The 22,525-nt window shown below is 40.5% G+C and overlaps 1 protein-coding gene across 2 annotated transcripts in view; it reads left to right on the top strand.

The window, feature by feature from the left end:
- Window positions 1–22,525, top strand: part of NCKAP1L (NCK associated protein 1 like) — a 63,622-nt gene that overhangs the window by 35,010 nt on the left and 6,087 nt on the right. The window contains exons 22-31 of one of the 2 annotated variants that reach the window (XM_074225721.1): window positions 1,316–1,446; window positions 11,290–11,387; window positions 11,531–11,624; window positions 11,869–11,951; window positions 12,731–12,811; window positions 14,323–14,394; window positions 17,337–17,430; window positions 18,257–18,373; window positions 18,642–18,751; window positions 21,606–21,695. In XM_074225721.1, the coding sequence (XP_074081822.1) occupies window positions 1,316–1,446; window positions 11,290–11,387; window positions 11,531–11,624; window positions 11,869–11,951; window positions 12,731–12,811; window positions 14,323–14,394; window positions 17,337–17,430; window positions 18,257–18,373; window positions 18,642–18,751; window positions 21,606–21,695 (970 nt within the window). The remainder of the gene's footprint in view (window positions 1–1,315; window positions 1,447–11,289; window positions 11,388–11,530; window positions 11,625–11,868; window positions 11,952–12,730; window positions 12,812–14,322; window positions 14,395–17,336; window positions 17,431–18,256; window positions 18,374–18,641; window positions 18,752–21,605; window positions 21,696–22,525) is intronic. The other variant, XM_074225722.1, reaches the window with a different exon arrangement.

Here is a 22,525-nt window from a genome sequence, read left to right as displayed (position 1 = left end):
CACAGTCAGAATTTGAACCCAGGTCTTGTGATTCTATATCTAGAGCTCTTTCTATTATACTCGGTTGGGTTCTATAGGGAGACCTAAGGAAAAAGGGATTTGGAGGTAGGATGTTAGGGTTCCTAGGATTTTTCCTCTGACTCCAGAGACAAAGGCTGGCATTCTGTAGTCCTTGGCAGCTAGATGGTACAGCAGATGGAGTCAGGAAGAACCAAGTTCAAATTCATCCTCAGACACTTAAAAAAAATTTTTAAATTAGATTTTATTAATAAAACAGATTAAAAACTGATTTATCACATGGAACTGCAGATGAATGAAATTAACTAGATCTCATTTTAAAAACAAAATGCATCAAATATAAAAGTGCTTTGGTTCTTTTGCCTAATTACTTGGGATTGTCATTTTCTTCCCATTTACAAAATGCAGAACTCTAAAAATCAAGGCTTTTGCTTTCACTTAGATTGCTTTTAATAATCATGTTCTGTTTTAAACTGTCCATTCCCAAATGTTTACCATGGAAGCCAGTCTTCTTTTCCTCCTTCCTTCTGCTCCTTCTTTAATGCCTTAGCCTCCTTCTAAGGGCTGCTAGAAAAATCCTTTCATGTTGCTCAGACACCTATTATCTGGGTGAACTTGGGCAAATCACTTGACCTTCATCTTCCTCAGTTACTTCAACTGTAAAACAAGGACAATAATAGCACCTTCCTTCCAGGGTTGTTGAAAGGATCAGAGGAGATGTTTTAGTCCTTAAAATATATCATAGATGATCTGATAGTAGGTACCTAATAAATGCCTGTTGTCTTATTTCATTTGATCCTGATGTGAATATTCTAATTGATGTGGTTCAACCCAAGGAAAGAGTCCCTCCTACTCAGTTCTCTCTTTTCAGATGAATCCACAAAACCTGACTGAACAAATACTGGGTTTTGGGAGAGAGGTGGGGGTGGGGGGTTGAGGGGTTACAACATTGGAAAGGGAAGGAAAGCTAGGAAAGTACTTTGCATTTTGACTTGAGATGATTGTCATGCAAAGTGGAAGGAAAGTGGCTTGCAAATTAGAGACAATTATTTTTCAAGTTGGCAGCCAGAGTTGTTAATTAGAATGTTGTACTGTCAACTCTGGTTTAATGGAACTCTGACCTCCGCCCCTTTCCCTGCCCAGTCTTCAGCTGATCCCCCCCCGCCCCCCCATTTGCAGAGTGTTCAGGCAGGGTGGATTGAGTTGAATGGAGATCGAGTTCCCTCCCTCCCTCCCTTTCCCTCCCTCCCTTTTCCTCCCTCTCCTTCCCTCCTCACTTTCTTGGCTGTACCTACAGGTACCTGGAGAGCCTCCTGAGACAAGCCAGCAATGGGACCATCCTTCTTTCCCCAGCCATGCAGGCCTTCATCAGTGTCCCCAGGGAGGGGGAGCAGAACTTCAATGCTGAAGAGTTCTCTGATGTTTCTGGTGAGTTTAAATACCTGATGGAAGGGGAGATCTGCAGGAACATCATCTTTATTGGAGGATTGGAAGAGAAATGAGAAGTCAATCCAACCCTCTCATTTTAAAGCTGAGGCATCTGTGGTCCAGAGAAAGGAAAGAGACTTGCTCATAGATAGTAAGGGAGAGACTCAGGTCCTCTGATTCCAGTCCTAGTGCTCTTGCCCTGTATCCTTCTTGGGTCTCCTTCTAGACACCTTCTTCCTAGTCCTATGCTCTCTGGTCTTCATTTCACATGTTCTTTCTTTCCTGGAATTCATTTTAGAACAACTCTACCTCCCCCCACCCCTTGCTTTCCAGTCTCAGAAGCATGAGGGAGTCTATAAAGAGGTGCTCCAGTAAGATGGCAAAGCCTAGAGATGGCAGGCCCAGGGGATGAGTAGGAGGGAAAGATGAAAGAAGGCAAAGGGAGCAGCAATGTTTAAGACTTTGGATAGCTTTATTCTATAAAACAAATTACTAAATGGAGACCAGAACATGAGGGAATGGGCTGAAAGTCAGTAGAAGGTATTGAATTTTCCTCAAGAAAGACTTTCATCTATTATTAGTGATTGAAAATCAATTAATTACTCTAATTAATGAATAAGAGCTTGCCTCAGAGACAGGAAAGCCTCAGATTCAAGTTTTGTCTTTGGTCACTCTCTAAGACAATTAGTTATAGAGGATGTGCTGACCTGTTCAGGTAGAGAGAGCTCCTAACTCCAGGTTTCCTACAGTGATGTAGTCACAGGTCAGTATTAAGAAAATTAATAATAACTTAAATTTAAATTATGCATATATATACATATATATGTATATATAAAAAATGCTTTCTGCTCAATCAGCCTGGGATGTTGGTCTTTTTATGTGTTATAACCCCTATCTTGTAGATGGGAAAATGAGACTGGGAATTTGTGACTGGTCCCATGGTCACATAGCTAACGGAGTAGTTGGGATATGGACTTGGGTCATCTTCTGATTCCAAACCTAGCACTCATTCTGCAAGCTTTGTTAAATCATAGGACTGGAGACTAAGGAGGGGTGGCAACCCTTGGTGTCTGCTCCCCTAGAAAGATTTTAGGGTCTTAACCAGGAACCTGGTATGTGTTTGGGGAGGGAGAGAAGAAGGCAGAGAGGAGAAGGGAAAAGGGAGGAGAAAAGGTGAGAGGAAGAGTATAGGAGGTGGGTTAGGAGAAAAGGAGAAAGACAGAGGAAGAAGGAAGGAGGAAGGGTAGAAGAAAAGTTCAGATGCCATTCTCCCTTTTGGAAGTTCTGAAACCATCATAAGAGCTAAAAGAACAGGTGCCAATGGATAAGCCATTCACCTTCCTTGTTTCTCTACCTGAAATGACATACAAATCCTCTTACTTGCTTTCTTTTAGGTTTTAACCCTAAGCAACCCTACTTAGAGATTAGAGCAGGTATAGGATGATAGTTGACCTTTCCCCCTTTCCTGTCTCCATGTATGTTCCCTTTCCCCCCTTCCTTGAAAATATCTGAATGTGCACCACTGTTATTAGTAGCAGTGTCCTTGAGATTTCTCCATCACTCTCCTACCTGGCAGAAGCAGAAGTTCTACTCACAAGCTGTAGATAGCCTCTAACATCCACTTCAGCTTCACTAACAAATAGTGAGGAGGCAATGCAATCAACCTTTCTCATTGCCCTTCCTTACTTCCATCCTAGGCTCCCCAATGTTGTCAGGGTGAGGGAAACAAGTTTCTTGTAGAGAGTGGAAGCTGCTTCAGAGTTACTCTGCCTGGAGAACAACTCAGCCTAGACATTCAATTTTCATTTAATAGATATATTTTAGGCACCTCCTAAGATCAAGGCCATTACACTAGGTGCTAAGAGTAAACAAGACAGAAGCCCTCATGGCAAAGAGATTACTGTGTGGTGGAGGATACAAGACACTTACAAGTCAATATAATATGAAATAGAAAATGTGATGGGACTTCAGAAGAGGAACCGTCCACTGGGAATATCAAGGAAGGAGGAATAGTGCTTGAACTGATTGTTGAAAGTAGAGAAGGATTTCAAAAGATCTGTACTGTCCAGTATGGGAATGAAGAGGGGCAAAGAGACTGAGGCAAGAAATATATTTATGGGGGCAGCTAGGTGGCACAGTGGATAGAGCCCCGACCCTGGAGTCAGGAGTACCTGAGTTGCAATCTGTCCCCAGACACTTAATAATTACCTAGCTATGTGACCTTGGGCAGGTCACTTAATGCCTTGCACAAACAAAAAAGAAGTATAGTTATGCTCAGGGAACAATAGTGGTCTCATTGGAACATAGAATACATTAAGGGCAATGATGTGAAATAAGTCTGGAAAGATAGTTTGAAGGGAGACTGAAGAAGACCTTGGAATGCTAGATTGAGGAGTCTGGATTTTATGCAATAGGTAATGAAGAAGCATTGAAAAGTTTTGAACAGTGGGGTTGTATAATTACATCTATGGTTTAGGAAGATTGTCCTGGTAAGCTGCATTAGACTGGGGAAAAAGCAGAGACTTTTACAAGCAATTCAGGCACAATGAAATAAGGCTCTGAAGTCCAAAGGTGGCAATGGTTATATAGTCATAACAATAGATACGACTAGGAAGGGTTTGATGTGAGTAGAATATGGAAGGACTTGATGACCGATTGTGAGGAATGAGAGTTGAAGGAAGGATCAAAGATATCTTTTGACCTTAGGTGTCTTGGCAAATAGAGTACCATTTATAGAAATGGGATAGCCAGGAAGGCTGGGAAAAATAGTGGTTTCTTTTGGGAAAGAGACTTAGGAATCATTTGCCAAAGGCTAATCATTGAAGCCATGGAAGTAGATGAGATCAGCAAAGGAAGAGATGATAGAGAGAGAAACTCAGAACAGAGCCTATGAAACATCTATGAAAAAGGAAGAAGAAAGAGAAGCAAAGAACCAGAGGGGGAAGAATGTAAACAGAGATAGGAGAGTATGGTATGAGAGAGTGTCCCAGAAAGAATATCAAGATGGAAGGAGTGTTCATCAGGATCAGATGCAGTAGAGATGCCAAAAATGAAGACCAAAATTGACTACAAGAAGTTGAATGGGGGCGGAGCCAAGATGGCAAAAGGAGAGAACCGTCTCTTAGTTGCTCTGGAGCAAAACTTATAAGCTAAGGATTCTAACTACATTTTCAAGAGAGACAGAACCCACAGAGGGATCCAGTGAGGCAATTCTCCAGTCCAAGGCAATGTGGGAAAGATTGGAAAGGCTTGGCTCCATGGATTGGAGGGGTGGCCCACCAGAGGGGTGGCCACCAGAGCAAGGAACTTCAGCCTCCTGGAGGCAGCCCCAGGGCGCTAAGCCACAGCTCACAACAGCCGGGGCAGTTTCCTGATTTACACTCTGGGGAGCATCAGGCACAACTTGGGGGAACAGCAGGGGGAACCTCTGCCAGAGCAAGCATGTGAAGCCCAGCCCCCAGGGCACACAGCCAGCAGTGGCCAGGGCAGCCCAGATCCAGGAACCAGAAGCAGGTGGAGCCAGTAAGCAGGAGCCCCCAGGGCATGAGCCTCGCTGAGCCTAGGGAGGGGAGTGAAGAGAGACTTATGAGCTCTGTCTTCTGTCCCTGGAACAGGACTCTGGGGCTCTGACCACATTCAGATCCTGATCTCAGTCTAGGCCCTCCCATAGAAGAGCAGGGCCCCACCCCCACCTCAGCCCTGTGGCAGAGGGGTGTGCTTGTGGTCATTCACAGACCAGGAGGGAAGACAGAGCCTCACACATGGAGATCTTTGTGGGGGTATCCCACTAATACTCAGAAGCTCAGGAAGCACCCCAAAACCAGGCACAGGCTGGGGAAATGAATAAGCAGAGAAAAAAGAGGAACACCATTGAGAAATACTTTGCCTATGATCCCAAGAAGGATCAAAACACTCAATCTGAAGATGAGGAAGTACAAGCTCCTGCATCTAAAGATTCCAAGAAAAACAGAAATGGGGCTCAGGCCATGACAGAGCTCAAGGAAGACTTTGAAAATCAAGTGAGGGAGATAGAGGAAAAATTGGGAAAAGAAATGAGAGAGATGCAGGAAAAACATGAAAATGAAGTCAGCAGCTTAGTCAAGGAGATCCAAAAAAGAAAATAGCATGCTAAAAACCAGCTTAGGTCAAATGGATAAAACAGTTCAAAAAAGTTATTGAGGAGAAGAATGCTTTAAAAAGCAGAATTGGCCAGATGGAAAAGGAGTTAAGAAAGCTCTCTGAGGAAAACAAATCCTTCAGACAAAGAATAGAATTCAGGGAGATTGCTGATTTTACAAGAAATCAGGACTCAATACTTCAAAACCAAAAGAATGAAAATTATTAGAAAATATGAAACATCTCATTGAAAAAAACAACAGATATGGAAAACAGATTTAGGAAAGATATTTTAAAAATTATTGGAATACCTGAAAGTCATGATGAGAAAAAGAGCCTTGACATCATTTTCAAAGAATTATTATAGGAAAATTGCCCTGATATCCTAGAAGCAGAGGGCAAAATAGAAATGGAGAGAATCCACCCATCTCCCTGAGAAAGAGATCCAAAAAAAAGCCAACCCCCAGGAATATTATAGCCAAGTTCCAGAACTCCCAAGTCAAAGAGAAAATATTACAAACAGCCAGAAGGATACCATTCAAATATCATGGAGCTGCAGTCAGGATCACACAGGACTTAGCAGCAACTACATTAAAAGATCGTAGGGCTTGGAATATAATATTCCGGAAGGCAAAAGAGCTTAGAATGCAACTGAGAATCAACTACCCAGCAAAACTGAATGCCCTCTTCTAGGAAAAAAAATGGGCTTTCAATGAACCAGGGGAATTTCAAATGTTCCTGTTGGAATGGCCAGAGCTGGACAGAAGGTTTGATCTTCAAATACAGGACTCAAGTGAAGCATAGAGAGTGGAGGAGGAGAGGAAAATATGAGGGACTTAATGATGATGAACTACATGTATTCCTGTATAGAAAAATGATACTGATAATACTCATATGAACCTTCTCATTTAATAGAGCAGGTAGAAGGAGCTTTTATAGATGAAGCACAGGAGAAAACTGAATTTGAAGATATATTGTGGTGTAAAAATGGAGTCAATAGATAAAAGGGAAATGTAATGGGAGAAAGAAAAAGGAGAGGAGGAATAGGCTAAGATATTTCATATAATAAGATTTTTCTTTATTACAATGAGCTATTGCAATGATATGGAATGGGGGAAGGTGAGGGGGAATGAGGGAATCTTTGCTCTCATCAGAGGTGGCTAGGAGAGGAAACAGCATATATACTCAATGGGGTATAGACATCTGTAGTAAGAAGGAGACAAGGGGGACAGGGGGAAGGGGGGGAATGTGAGTGATGGAGGAGAGGATGGACCATAGGGGGAGAGTGGTCAGATATAACACATTTTCTTTTTTACTTCTTGCAAGGGGCTGGGATTGGATGACCTGTCTGAGGCCCTAGGGCCGGGTGGATGCTGGGTAAGGGGCGGTATGTGGGTTTGGGGCCTCTTGGCCCCAGGGCCAGGGATCTGTCTGCTGTGCCACTCAACTACCCTACAGCAGAGACAGAGTGAAAGGAGAGAGAAAATATAGTTCATGGTAGTAGAGAAGTATGAATGGAGGGAGTTGCGATCAGCAATGGCAATCGTGGAAAAATATGGAAGTAGCTTTTGTGATGGACTTCTCCTAAAGAATGTGATCCCCTAAAAAGGGGGGGGGGCAGCTAGGTGGTACAGTGGATAAAGCACCGGTCCTGGAGTCAGTAGTACCTGGGTTCAAATCCAATCTCAGACAATTAATAATTACCTAGCTCTGTGGCCTTGAGCAAGCCACTTAACCCCACTGCCTAGCAAAAACCTAAAAAAAAAAAAAGAAAAGAAAAAGAAAAGAATGTGGTCCACCCATGACAGAGCTGGTGGTGTTAGAACACAGACTGAAGCACATTTTTTACTATTATTTTCTGGGGGGTGTTACAGGGCAAATAGGATTAGGTGGCCTGCCTGGGACCGCACAGCTGGGTGATTGTTGGATGTCTGAGGCCGGATTTGGACCTGGGTGCTCCTGGCTCAAGGGCCAGTGATCTATCTGCCACCCAGACACCCCTACTATTATTATTACTATTTTATTTTATTTTGGGTCTTTTTTTTGTTTTTTGTAGGGCAGTGGGGCTGGGGTGGCTTGCATGGGGTCACACAGATGGGTGATTGTTGGGTGTCTGGGGCCAGATTTGGGCTCGGGTGCTCCTGGTTCTGGGGCCGGTGCTCCATCCACTGAGCCACTTGGCCATACCTACTATTATTATTATTATTATTATTAAATTTTAATTTTTTTCTCTCCCCTTTACTTTATCACTTATGTGGGTTTATATTTTCTTGGTGGGAGGGGGTATTATGTTTACTCTTAAACAAGAATATTTTAGTAATGTATTAAAAAAAACATTATTTGTACAAAATAAAAATAAATAAATAAATAGATGGAAAATTTTAAATCCTAAAAAAAAAAAGCTGAATGAATGAGTTGTGGATAAGAGAAGTGGTAACATCCAAAAAATGGTCAGGGAAAAGGAGGGGAAAATGCTTCTTCTTTCCTTTCTCCCCGTCTTTTCCTTCTTCCCTTTCTTCCTTCCTTTTTCTTTCCTTCCCTTGTTCTTTTTCTTCCTCCTTTCTTCTGTCTGCTATTTTTTTGGAAATAAAGAACCAGGTTATATGATCATAGATCTGTAGCTCAATATAGCTGAGAGCTCAACCTTCTCATTTTGTAGATGAAGAAACTGAGATCAAAAGAGATGAATTGACTTACCCTGGGTCATACAAGTAGTTACAGGCCTTCTGAATCTAGATTCAGAATTCTTTTCCACTTTTCCATGATGCATTTCATTCAAATATGCATTTACCTATAGGTCCCTAGGCTTTCTGTCATATAATCTTATATAAGGTCTTAGATATTCTCTGTAGCTCATAACCATGGTAGCTACCTTCCTTTCCTCTTCCCTCCAGGAAAGTTGTTCTTTATTTCTGTTTGTAACTTAGTATTTTCCAGGCAGATTCTGATTACTTTTTTTTTTTTTGGTTGTAGGGGTGTAGGATGGGTGGTGGGTAGTTAGAAGGCAGGGATTAATTGAATAGATATAAAAAGGTATATCCGGGACTGATAGAAGACCTGTGAATTAGGGAATGAGTGTTTAATTGTTTATGAGGAAAAGAAAAGAGTGGATAGTGGAACATTTTTAAAAGGAAGGAAGACCTTTCTATGGGTTATGTGAGAGTTGAAGGGAAGTTAAGGGAAAAACCTGCAAAGTGGGATTCCCAGAAAGAACCAAAATAAGAGAGGGGTGGCTAGGTGGTGCAGTGAATAGAGCACCGGCCTTGGAGTCAGGAGTACCTGGGTTCAAATCCAACCTCAGACACTTAATAATTACCTAGCCGTGTGGCCTTGGGCAAGCCACTTAACCCCATTGCCTTGAAAAATCTAAAAAAAAAAAAAGAACCAAAATAAGGAAAGAGTGAGGATTTGGCACAAAAAGTATCTTGGCATGATTGCAGTAGCTTACAGTTTATATAGTACTTTACAGTTAACTAAAAAATTCTTTACAACAACCCTTTGAAATAGATACTAATACTAATAGCTATCATATAGCTTATATATTAAATATAGACATTAATATAGTATGAATTATTAAATAATATTAATATACTAATATTATAATAAACATATATAATATGTGCCACTGTGCTAAGTGCTTTTATAACTGTTACTTCATTTGAACCTCATAGTAACCTTGGGAGGAAGGTGACATTTTTGACTCTGTTTTACAGATGAGGATATATCGGCTGGGTGACCCTGGACAAATCACTTAACTCCTGTGTTTTTATCAAATAAAAGAAATTCTATAAGTTGAAGAGAAGATGCTGATCTGTACTGGTACAGAGAGGTTTATCCAACAATGAAATTGCAGATCCAGCCTGCAATTCCTTAGTTTTTGGGAGCCCCCAGTGAGACTTTCTCTATAAATTTATGTCAGCACCTTCTCTATAACTTATAGTGTTATCCCACTAAAAAGTAATTACCTTTATTTGATAAAACAGAACAAAAACACTTTTTGATTGAACTGAGATAGGAGAACATGATAGAAGTGAGGATACCTAGGATCTGTACATCTCTTTTAATCAATTGCTATCTTGAAGAACTTGAATGAAAAGGATGAGTTATCACAGGATCAAAAAGGGATTCTGACTATGTGGAAATAGAAAGGAGTGGGATTTTATGGAAGCAGCCCAGAAAGAAGGCCAGGGGTAACAAGCAAAAGGAGAAAAGGAAGATAGGAATGAGCTGTGATAGAAAAGGGGAATGTCAAGGAGGGTCAAAGGCTTGAGAGGTCTCTTGCAGCAGGCAACTTGGACTGATGCCGCCAGTTGTGCCCACCTTCTCAAGGACTAAGGGATGTTTAAATTAAAGATCTATTCTTTCCTCCTACTTCCCTTCTCATGCTTTTCTGCCCACAGATCATAGAACAGAATCTGTTGCTTTGTTCCAAACATTCCAACTTCCTGAATCTTGGTCTCAACCACAAAGAACTCAAGGGGTTAACTAGAGATACATATAAATGGTGGGGAAGTTAGGTAAGGAATCAAACTTCTGCCTAAATGTTAGGAATTTTCTTGACTGAGGACTTGGAGCAATTGTGAATGTATGTATGTATAACTTTTCATAAAATAAATTCCTAAAACTAAAGGGAAGGATCCATGTAGACCTGGGGGGACTATTTTTATTGCCCCCTGGGCCTGGGCACAGTAGGGGTTTAAGTATCTTGCCCAGGGTCACATAATTAATATATATATATATATACATATATATGTGTGTATATATATATATATATATATATATATATATATATATACACACACATATATGAGAACTTGGACCAGGTCTTCCTCTACTTCCTACACTATCCAGTGTCTTTTAATATCCGACTATATTAACATATATAAGTGCTCCACCAACCTTAAAGTGATATATAAAGTGAGCATTATCATTTTTATTACTCTATTATATTTCAAATATAAGTATATACAAAATGTTATTGGCTTTAAAGTCACCACTTGAGGGATGTTAATGGTATCTCCATGCTTAGCACATAGTAGGAGCTTCTTAAGTACTTATGCATTGATTTATATATTTTAAAGCAAAGTTATCAGATTAAAGACCTTAAGCAACTCCCAAGAGCTGCCTGAACTAGATTATCATGTAATTGGAAAGTATTTAATATGGGGCGGCTAGGTGGCACAGTGGATAGAGCACTGACCCTGGAGTCAGGAGTACCTGAGTTCAAATCTGGCCTCAGACACTTAAATAATTACCTAGCTGTGTGGTCTTGGGCAAGCCACTTAATCCCATTTGCATTATTAAAAAAAAATCTAAAAGGAAAATATTTAATAAAATAAAAATAAAAATACAATGGGAAATAGATAATTTTAATATGTATTTTTTTAAGTTGATATGTTGCCTGCAGAGATTCTTATGTAGAGTTTAATAAATTATTTCTATTTGAACTTGATACCACTGTTTGGAAATCACTCGAAGATCCTTAAGAGGCCATTCCTCTTGGAAGAATTCTTTCTTCATCCCAGCTATTTCTTGGTTGTGATTGGAAAAACTTGAGTCAATTTTTGTCTTACTCCTAACCCCAAAATCATTTCATACCTCGATATCCATATCTGGGGTGACAACATCCTTTGGGCACAGGGTGAATTTCCCCTTAGGCTTTTGGACCAGACCCTCACTGCCCTGCCCCACCTGGAGGTGACCTAACTCTGACTTCCCTCTTCCCAGAGATGCGGGCTTTGGCTGAGCTGCTGGGACCCTATGGAATGAAGTTTTTAAGTGAGAACCTGATGTGGCATGTGACTTCCCAGATTGTGGAACTGAAGGTATTGTCGGTGGGTGGGGGTGTCCTTGGGAAGGAGGCATTGTGAATGCCTGAGAAGAGAAATAGTTGGAGGGTGTCTTGGCTGGGTTGGAGGGCATGGAAGGTAGGCTTTGATCCATGGGTATTTTCCTCCTGGGGTTGTAGAAGCTGGTGGTGGAAAACATGGACGTGCTGGTACAGATTAGATCCAACTTCAGCAAACCGGAGCTCATGGCCTCTCTGGTACCCCAGTTGACTGGTATGTTTCCTCTCCTTTACTTAAATGGTCCATGCACCCACTTTTCTCCTTGCTCACCTCCAGAACTGGGAAGCCAGTTAGGAAATCTGTAGGTGGACCTATGCTACAAGGCAATGGGGCAGCTGCCCATTTTTTAGCTATATGAAGGATGGGTTTCTTGAGAGAGTTGGGACTCAAGTTGGGAAGCATAGAATGACTCCTATGAGAGGCAGATTCTCCTAATTCTCCTTGCTTTTCTTCCTAGGAGCTGAGAATGTGCTGAAACGAATGACCATAATTGGGGTCATCCTCAGCTTTAGGGCCATGGCTCAAGAGGGCCTCCGAGAGGTGAGCTTGGGGGGAAAAGGCCAGGGGTAAGAGAAAAAGGAGTAGGGTAATCAATTCACAAATCACAGAGAATTCAGAGAACCCAGAACGTTAAAGGGGAAGCCCTGAGAAAGAGGAGAGATAGGTAGAGTTGGAAATATTTTCTTTTATTTTGACATTACTTCAGCATTTCAAGAATCTGATTTCATGCTAAAGGGTAGATTCAGTCCTCTTTGAGGCGTCAGAAGTTGTTTCATGAGTTGATGGAACCAAAAATTTGATCTCTGGTGACCAGTCTGTGGGTGGATGAACCTCTAAACTTTGCCAATCTAGTCCTTGGAAAAAAAGTTGCTAAATCTATAGTCTGCATTAGAAAAAGGTAGAAGGAATCTGCACTAAATGAATAATATTGTCATAATTATTATAACAATTTATTCTTATATAGCAACATCAAGGAAATTGGTATCCATGTTTTTCATTCAAGAAAGATTTTATTTATTTTGAGTTTTACAATTTTTCCCCTAATCTTACTACCCCCCCCCAGTCTGTTAATCTTTACATTGTTTCTATGGTCTACATTGATCTAAGTTGAATGTGATAAGAGAGATATGTCCTTAAGAAAGAAAAATACAGCATAACAGCAAAAATGTATCATTCTTTTTTAGCCTTTGAGACCTGCTCCTGGGGTTGATATTACCATTGAGCAAGTTGTTCTAGCAACCCTACATGATGAGATCTTCTGTCTTGATTCAAGGCCTCCCTTTCCCTTCCTCAATGATCTTTTCTTTCTCTTACTCCAGGTTTTCTCTTCCCATTGCCCATTCCTTATGGGCCCTATTGAGTGCCTGAAGGATTTTGTCACCCCAGATACAGACATGAAGGTATGGGGGTAATTTTGAGGCTATGCATGAATTTTTCTAAACTGTTAATCAGAAAATTTCTGAGTTCAGAGAAGAATGATTTGAATGATACTTTAAGGAGAGAGTAGGGGCTATGGGGACATTCTGGGGAAGAGAAAATAGAGCTGTCTTTTGCCTTTCCATCTGAAATGAATTGTTTGAAAAAGATGTAGAACATGGTACAAATCATGTCCCTACTACTTTTTTTAAAGGTTTTTTTTTTTTTTTTTTTTTTGCAAAGCAATGGGGTTAAGTAGCTTGCCCAAGGCCACACAGATAGGTAATTATTAAGTGTTTGAGGCTGGTGCTTTATCCACTACACCACCTAGCCACACCCCCCTTACTACTTTTGAATCAAGGTCCTGAACATTTTCTCAATGAGATAGAATAGCTTTTTCTATTTATGGACATCCTTCCTGCCCTTAGGGGTTCCCTAGTTCCCTGAATTCTTCCCAATCTTTTTTTTTTAGGTTTTTGCAAGGCAATGGGGTTAAGTGGCTTGCCCAAGGCCACACGGCTAGGTAATTATTAAGTGTCTGAGACCGGATGTGAACCCAGATGCTCCTGACTCTGTGCTTTATCCACTGCGCCACCTAGCCACCCCTTCTCCCCAATCTTTTTAAAAAAAAACTTTAAAAAATTTTCATTTATCGGGGCGGCTAGGTGGGAGGGGTGGCTAGGTGGCAGTGGATAGGGCACTGGCCTTGGAGTCAGGAGTACTTGAGTTCAAATCCAGCCTCAGACACTTAATAATTAACTAGCCATGTGGCCTTGGGCAAGCCACTTAACCCCATTGCCTTGCAAAAACTAAAAAAAAAAAAAAATTTTTTTTTTCATTTATCAGCTTCTGATTCTCCCATGAAATATCAGTGGGGAGAAAACATCATGTAGCCAACTTGTCTAAAGAACAGTTTGTAATGAATTTACACACTTTTAAACCATGGTAAGAACCCCTTCTTGTCTCCTTCACCCAACTTCCCTCCAGTTAGCTTCCCACAATGAATCCTTATTCTAGGAATTTCTCTTGCTCTTTCACTGTTATAAATAGGAAATAGATTAGGCAACCACTTAGATTCTACTCACAAACCCTGTGCTAACTTAGTTCCTTATGTGTTGAGTTGTTTGTCAGAACTCATCTGGGGTCTTCAACTAAGGAACTAAAGGCAATTAGGGTAAGTTAGTGTGCTTGGGGTAGGGAGCATAGGGATTGGATCTTCTGGAAGCAAGGACCATGCATACCAAAGCAGCAGAACAACCTACCTTATGAGGTGGGCAGTTGATTTTGACTCTCACGTCATGAGAACTCTAAAGTATCTTAAGAACTGTAGTATAATGATAAAGAGAAGGGATACAATAAACTTCTTTGGATCTCCCAAGAAGGTAAGAAGCAATGGGATTATGTGGCAGTAGGAAGAATTGAAGCTAAATGTTGGGAGAATTTTCTGACTGGGAGTGTTGAAGTAAAAATGGTCATTTCATTTCCTTGGTTTCAGTTTTCTTTTCTAAAGAATGAGGGAGTTGGACTAGACCAGAGGTCAGCTACCAGAGGATGGCACACATCTGAGGTTCTATTCTTGTAATTGATTTTTCTCAGGCATAGAGATCTTATTTTTACTGGGGTATTTACTTGAATCTCCCACTGGTCTATTAAGCATCCTTGCTGTCACATTTCTTTCCTCCTCCTATTTGCTCTGTCCTTGTTCTAAACTTCATCCCCTCAAGAACATGCATTTTCTATGAGATGGAATTGCTCTTTCTATTTCTGGGCATCCCTCCAACCTTTGGAAGCCCCCTAGTGCCCTGACTCCTGCCCATTCTCTCTTTGTTTTAGACTTTTAAAAACTTTTATTATCCACTTCTGACTCTCTCCCATGCAGTATTAGTGGGGAGAAAAATCATGTAGCCAATTGTTGTTCTAAAGAACAACTTTGTAATGCAATAACAAACTCTTGAACCATGTTGGGACCCTCTTCCTGTCTCCTTCAGCCCACCTTCCCTCCAATTAACTGATGAACTCATTTTTACCAGTGTACTAATATGAGAAGGCTTAGAAATTCATTAAGGTCCCCACCAGTTCCTTGCCCACAGATTTACATTGTTGCAAGGGTCTTCTAGAGATAATCATTATTATTATTATTATTATTATTATTATTATTATTATTATTATGTTTAGTGTGTTATATGATCTTGTAGTTTTAAAGTGTTTTATCAATACTTGTGTGTGTGTATACACACATTGGACTCAGTAGATAGAGAACTGGGCCTGTAGTAAGCAAAACCTGAGTTTAAATCAGTCCTCAGCTATTTATTAATTGTGTGACCTTGGGCAAGTCAATTAATCTCTACTTGCTTAATCCATTAGAAAAATTTATGGCAAAGCATTCCATGTCTGACAAGAAAATCCCAGGGATGGTCTGGTCCATAGGGTATCAAAGAGTTTAATACAATTGAACAGCAACAATATACACACATGTGTATAGATGTGGTTATAGATGCACAGAGGTATGCAATATATATATACATATACTTATATTTGTATACATATATACATATGTATATATTCAAAAGAGAGGAAATTATTTCAAAATCTCTCTTATGTCAATTGAAAAAAGTTTTTCAAAGAGGAAAATATTATAAGAATAAGCACTCAGGTAGTCTTCCCTGCCCTCTCCCCTCCAAGATAAGTATGCCCTTTACTAGATGTACTTCCCTCTCTGAAAAATTTAATTTAGGTATCGTTTATTCTCTTGAAAGTATTTGAATAAAAGAAACTCATTCTCTGCCTAGGAGGATATAGGATATTTGGATGGGGGGCTGGATGGGAAGACCTCCCCAAGGCCCTCTTATTCCAGTTGCTGTCTGATTTTGTAATGAAGGCCAGGTTCCTCTCAGGGGAGCCTTCCTTTTCTGGCAGCTGCTGATGGCCAAGTTGGGCTGCACCTGTCAGGGATTTGACAAGCTGATAACTCCCAAGCAATTCTGAGCTCTGGGCAAGGCTTCCCATGGAAATTATTGTATGGGTTTTGGAGAAGAGATGGATGCCTATATTAGAGACTTCAGCTACTACCTTTGGGGGCTGGAATGACCTTGGGGACGATTATTTTTGGAGAGATAGGAGCATGATTTCTCTAGAAAAATATGTAGGAAATCAAGTGTGCTATCCCTTCCCCCTTTCAGATTGGAAATATTCTAAGACGTTTCTCTCGCCCTAGAGATCCTGGGAATAGAGGGACTCTGGAGTCAACTTATTCACTGTCCCTCCCCATGGTTCTTCTGCCTTCTGGAGAAAGAGGAAGATTTGGGTTAAATATTTGGGGAAACTTTCCAACAGTTAAAAACAGAAGACTGGAAAATAGTGAACTCATTTCTGGAGATATTCATGTAAAGGCTGCATGATTATTTGTCAGAGAAATAGAAGGTATTATTGGATGGAATAGGAGATGAAACTAGATGATATAAGATCCAAGAATGGAAATTTTTTAAGGAAACTGAGGTACAGAGAAGTTAAAAGGATTTGCTGAAGATCACACAGGTAAAAATGACAGTCTAGATTCAAACTCAGATCTTTGATTGCAAACATGGCGCTCCACTATACTGTACTACCTCTACAATATTTAAGGTTGCTTCCATTTCTAAAATCTAATGATTCTATAAGTATTATGTACATACTATAAGCCTGTAGCATCTCTATTCCCTCACTCAAGATCTAAAATTCTATTGAGTTTTGGGGCAACTGCAGTTCATCACTGTTCCAGGAATTGTAGGTTAAAACAAAAAAAGAATATGATGTAGTTGGAAAAGGGAAGAAAGCAAAAGGAACAAATACTTATTAAGTGCCCACTATGAGCCAATACTCTGCTCTTTACATATCTCATTTGATCCTTAAAACAATCTTGTGAGGTAGGTGCTATCATATTCATATTTTAATTGAGGAAACTGAGGCAGACTGAGACTAAATGGCTTGCCTAGGCTTATACAACTAATAAATATCTGAGGCTGGATTTGTACTCAGGTCCTTTGTGCACCCAGACATCACCTAAAGCAAGATAAAGCATATAACATGTTTCATATGAATAGTAGAGAGAATAAACCTTATAGGAAATAAGAGGTAGGAGAGATGGTTGGGAAGGGTTGGTAAAAGATCTGTGCTGGATCTTCAAGGATGGAAAGAATTGAGATGGATGATGGTTGTAAAACATTCTGGAAAGGGATTGTGAACAAAGGGACAAGGGGCAGCAATGTTCAGGGTGTGGCGGGGGGGTTGGACAGGAAAATGATAACCATTCTGACCAGAGAGAAGAGGTCATAATAAGATATGTAGAAAGTCTTGAATGCCAAGTTGATTCATTTGGTTCTGGGGAATTGTGTTGAGAAGATGTTCTAGACAAAATCCAGATGATGGGGCATGAGAAATCAGAGGTTATAGAAAACAAGCTTTTGCTAAGCCTATCCCATTCTCTCCATGGGCATCCCTCCCATGACATTCATCTCCTTTCCTTCCTGCTAGGTGACTATGAGTGTCTTTGAGCTGGCTTCTGCTGCAGGTGTATGCTGTGACATTGACCCAACCTTGGTGGCCGCCATTGTCAACCTGAAGGCAGGTAAAAATGTGATCTGCACCTTGTCAGAAGTAGAGGACAATGATTTGATTCTTTGACTGGATAAGAGTATACCCCTCAGTCAAGGGTGATACAAATAACCTCTCTAGGTCCTAGACCAGCACTCTTGGAACCTGCCTTCAAGGAGGCTACAGTCTAGTCAAGGAGGCAAGATTGTACCAAAGCACAGTAGAAATTAGCACAACTTTGTATAAAATGAAGTGCTAAATTGTTTTGCAAAGACTCCTAGCATTCTTGTACATATTTCTCCATGGTGAGCCTGGTCCTCCCAAGGCCTGCTTACTCAGACACATTCACTTAAGTAACCACTCTCCCACCCACCCACCCACAGACTGAGCTGTATTGCTATTACTCTGTTCCCTACATTGCTTCATGCATTTTCTATATTTAGCACAATCTGTGAACACACACACACACACACACACACACACACACACACACACACGAGAATGGACCTGAAGCTGGTAACCTCAGTTTTGTTTCCAGACCCACCCACATTCCCCAGTCTTAGCCAGCCCTTCCCTCTCTCTCCCACTGCCCACACCCAGTTCTCCTTCCTTTCCAATCCATAACCCTATCCCCAATATCCTATTAAGTAGGTAGCATGAGTATTATCTCCATTTTACAGATGAGGAAACTAAGTATAAACTAGTCTGAGTCTCATTTGAAGGTAAGTGACCTAGTCAAGGTCATACAGACAGTCATTAGAGAGTGGAGATCGGAACCTTTATCTTTTGATTCTGGAAATAGTGGTCTGTCCACTATGCCACATGATTTCTTCTCTTTCCTTCCCTGGTGGCTCTCTTAGATACCTCATCTCCTGAGGAAGAGTACAAAATAGCTTGCTTGCTCCTGATCTTCCTTGCGGTTTCCATCCCTCTCCTTGCCACAGACCCCTCTTCTTTCTACAGCATAGAGAAGGATGGTAAGAGAAAAGAGGGTCAGGATGGGGTGTTTTGGAAAGGATGGCTTGGGGAGGAAGCTTTGTTCTAACTGAACTCAAAAAGGGAAGCTTGTAAAATTTAGGGCATGTTAAAAACTCAGAAAACCCCACTCTGGGCTGGGATGATCATTGAGTAAGTAGATGTAGGGGAGAGGGGGGAGGGTCCTGTTGAGAAAAAGGGTGGATAGACTTTGGCTATAGGTATCTCACTGTCTCTGGCCCTTTTATTTCTCCCTTCCCAACAATTCAGGGTACAACAACAACATACACTGCTTGACCAAAGCCATTATCCAAGTGTCTGCTGCCCTGTTTACTATTCACAACAAAAACATTGAGACTCACCTCAAGGAGTTTCTGGTGGTGAGTAGGTCTGAAGACTGGAGGGGGGGAGAAGCTTGCCCCCCCCCCAGCCCTCATACTTTCAGCCTTAACACACTCTTTTGTTCAACTACTCTGGGGGGGGGGGGATAAGAGGGAACAGAACAATATCTGGGTGTATAATAATAGAGAATGAATAGCTCATGTTTTGTAATTGTTTTTTTCCTTCACAACAAAAGAAAGCAGTTTTATTATCAATTAATTATTATTATCAATCCCATTTATCAGATGAGGAAATTCATTTTGCCCCATGGTTTTAAAGCTAATAATTGTCAGATTCTAAGCCTAATGTTTTCTCTGCCACTTCATACTGTCCCTGGAACTGGTTTAGTTTAGAATCATAAACTGTTAAGATTCAGAAGGGACCTTAGAGTCCAGTCTTTCATGTAGGAAATCCTTTCTGCAACATTTTTCACAGATCTCAACCAGCTTCTGCTCAAATGCCTCCAGTGATGGGCAGCTCACTACCTCACAAAGCAGTCCATTCAATTTTTTTATAAACTACTTTAACAACTAGAATGTTCTTCCTTAAGTGGAACCAAAGTAAGCCCCCTGTAACTCCTACCTTTCAGGTTTAGTTTTACCTTTGATATCACACAGAATGGGGCTGTTTATGATCTTCAAGGATTCACAGAATCTGAGGTAAATGACCTCAGAGGTTATCTTATTCTACTTTCTTTCCAAGAAAGGAATCCTTTTTGTAGCATGCCTAAGAGATGGCTGTTCATCTTCTGCTTGGATTCTTCTAGTGATGTTTTGCTTAGGACTTTGAGAGGCAGCCTATTCGGACTGAAGGGTCTGAAACTCCTTGGGGGAAAGTCCTTGGAGATCATACTTGTCTTCTAGGACTGGGGAATATTCCCTGTGAAAGTATATCAGAGTTTAGGTACATCAGGGACTAGACAATTCCATTCAATAGTCATTCAAAAAAATATTCATTAATTGCCTACTGTGTATAAGTACTTTACTGGGAGATGGAGATAAAATGATGTAAAATAACAGAGCCCTTACCTTTAAGGAGCAGATGTTCTGCCTAGGAATGTGGAGCAGAAATAATTCATATGGCAATGCCCATTAGTGGGTAGAGACTTTAGGACTTAGAACACTAGACCTGTCTCATAAACTTAGTGACTAGATGACCCTGAGTAAGTAACTTAATCTCTGTCAACATCAGTTTCATCATCTATAAAATGGGAATAATAATAACACCTATTTCACAGAGTTGTTGGGAAGATGAAATGAGGTAAGATATATAAAAAGCTTTGCAAACAATAGAGAGTTTATAGATTGTTGTTATTATTAATTAATGATTTTTATAAAGAACTTTAAAGTTTACAAAGCATTTTCCTTGCAACAATCCTGGATGACAGGCACTGAAAGTGTTATTTTTCCTATTTGGCAAATAAGGAAACTAAGGCAAACAGATTAAGTGAAATCCAGAAATATTTTCCCCTGTAACCTGAGAGTAGAGGTGGTAGTGGTGGTGGGGATTTAAGATAGGTCCCAGGATATGGCAGGAGGGTCTTCATCTCAAACCTGACACAAACCATGATCATTCAGTTTAGTTCAATAATCATTAAGTCATGGGCAAATCACTTAATTTCAATTTCCTCATCTGTAAAATAGAGATAATATTTGTTGCTACCTATTGAGAGGAAAGGATTTGGTAAACCTTTAGGATGCTTTAGAAATGTGAGCTATTATCATTATTTACATTAATATCTTCCCCAGGGTGCTCTCCTTTACTTGCTTCATCCCCTTAATTAAACTAATCCAGGTAGTAACATCTCTTTGCTTGGGATTCAGTCCATCATGTGTCTCTTTCCATCTTCTGGGGCCTGGATATTAGCAGGAATAGCAATTACTAAGGACATAATAGAAGGAGCATATCAAGGCAGTTAGGTGGAGCAATGGATAGAGCACCAGCCCTGGAGTCAGGAAAACCTGAGTTTAAATTTGACATTAGACACTTAATAATTGCCTAGCTGTGTGACCTTGGGCAAGTCACTTAACCTCACTGCTTTGAGAAAACAAAAACAAAAACAAAAAGACTACAAGACTAGATACACATTTCTATCTTCTCAGGGCTGGTTTAGCAGAAACTATGTCTAGAAGATTGAGCAATGGAAGATGGGGGCATTATGGGACTTGTTAACCAATAGTCCATACATTCTCATTCTCATCACTCCTTTTCTAGTCTGTAGCTCCCTTTAGTGGGCACTCACATTGGTAACTGAAGTTTAATTGGAAGACTTAGAAGCTTTTTTTTTTGTTTGTTTGTTTTTGTTTTTGTTTCTTGTTTTTTGCATGGCAATGGGGTTAAATGACTTGCTCAATGTCATATAGTAAGTATCAAGTGTATGAGGTTGAATTTGAACTCAGGTCTTCCTGACTCCAGGACTGGTGCTGTATCCACTGCACCCACTGAGCTATCCCTCCCAGACTGTCAATGCAGTGTTTGTCTCTAGTCTTGGGGTATTTAAACCTGCCTTTCATCATGAGTTTTCAGGAAGTTCCTGGTCCCCCTGGTTTCCTTCCTGTCTCTTCCTTTAATTGTGTCTGAGAGGCCTGGGCCTGACTTCCTCAATAATATCTTTAATTCATATATCTTATAAAGCACTTCACAGTTGTGATCTCATTAAATCCTTACAAAAATTTGTGGGATATGAAATATAAGATATATCTTCACTTTCTAAAACATAGAGAGAGAGACATTATGTTATTTGACCAAGGTCACACCAGGATTTGAACTCTTCTGGCTCTGAGATTCTGTGTTTTTTCAACTGCCTCTGAATATTCTTCTTCCCCTCCTTCCCCATCTCTCTGCCCACCACAGGTGGCTTCTATCAGTCTTCTCCAACTGGGACAAGAGGTGGATAAACTGAAGTCCAAGAACCGTGAATCTATTTCTTTGCTCATGCGCTTGGTGAGTAATTGGTTGACTTGGGTTGGTGGATCAGCAGAGATGGACCATAATTAAGAATTCATAATTTTCAGTGTATGATGAGTTTAGAGATTGTCTAGCCCACCTCTCTCTCTTTATTTTACAAATAATAGACTTAGAGAAAAGTTAAATGACTTGTCCAGATTACACAGATAGTAAATGACATGGTTCCTAGAGAAAGGACTCTGAGGTCTTGTTATAATCACCCTCTCCCAGGTTTACTAAATCTATGTGTTTGTTTTGTTTTGGGACTAGGTTAATTCATAGTACAAAAGGAATTTCACAGGTCCATTTCTGACCCTTAGGAATTTAAAGTCCAACATTTAGGCAATGATCAGTTAGAGAAGGGGGAAATTTTCCTGCAGGGAGGGGTGGGAAGGTCCTCCTGGTATCATTGCTGGCTTGATCCTCTTGTTTCACTGGGACTGGATACCCCTCACTGGTTTTTACTTTTAGTTCTACTGGTAAAATGGGGAAGCTAGATATCTAAGTAGATATAGAACTAGGGGGCCAGGAGTCAGGAAGACCTGAAGTCAAAATCCTGTCTCAGACACTTACTAGCTATATGACACTGGGTAAGTCACTTAACGCTGTTTTCTGCCTCAGTTTTCTCATCTGCAGAGTGAGCTGGAAAAGGAAATGGGGTCATGAAGAGTGAGACACAACTGAAAATGACTCAGCCACAACAAACTTAAAGAGGAGACATTTTTATGTTCTCTGCCTTAGTTTCTGTCAAAAGTTTATAAAGGTTAGAATTATCTTCTCCCAATTATAATGATAAGGATGCAGGTGAAGTTTAGTAAAAGGTTGTT

This window comes from Macrotis lagotis, chromosome 2 (assembly GCF_037893015.1).
Source record: "Macrotis lagotis isolate mMagLag1 chromosome 2, bilby.v1.9.chrom.fasta, whole genome shotgun sequence".
NCBI classification, from domain to species: Eukaryota; Metazoa; Chordata; class Mammalia; order Peramelemorphia; family Peramelidae; genus Macrotis; species Macrotis lagotis.
The sequence above is the reverse complement of the archived record's forward strand: the minus strand, read 5'-3'. Positions and strand labels throughout refer to the sequence as shown.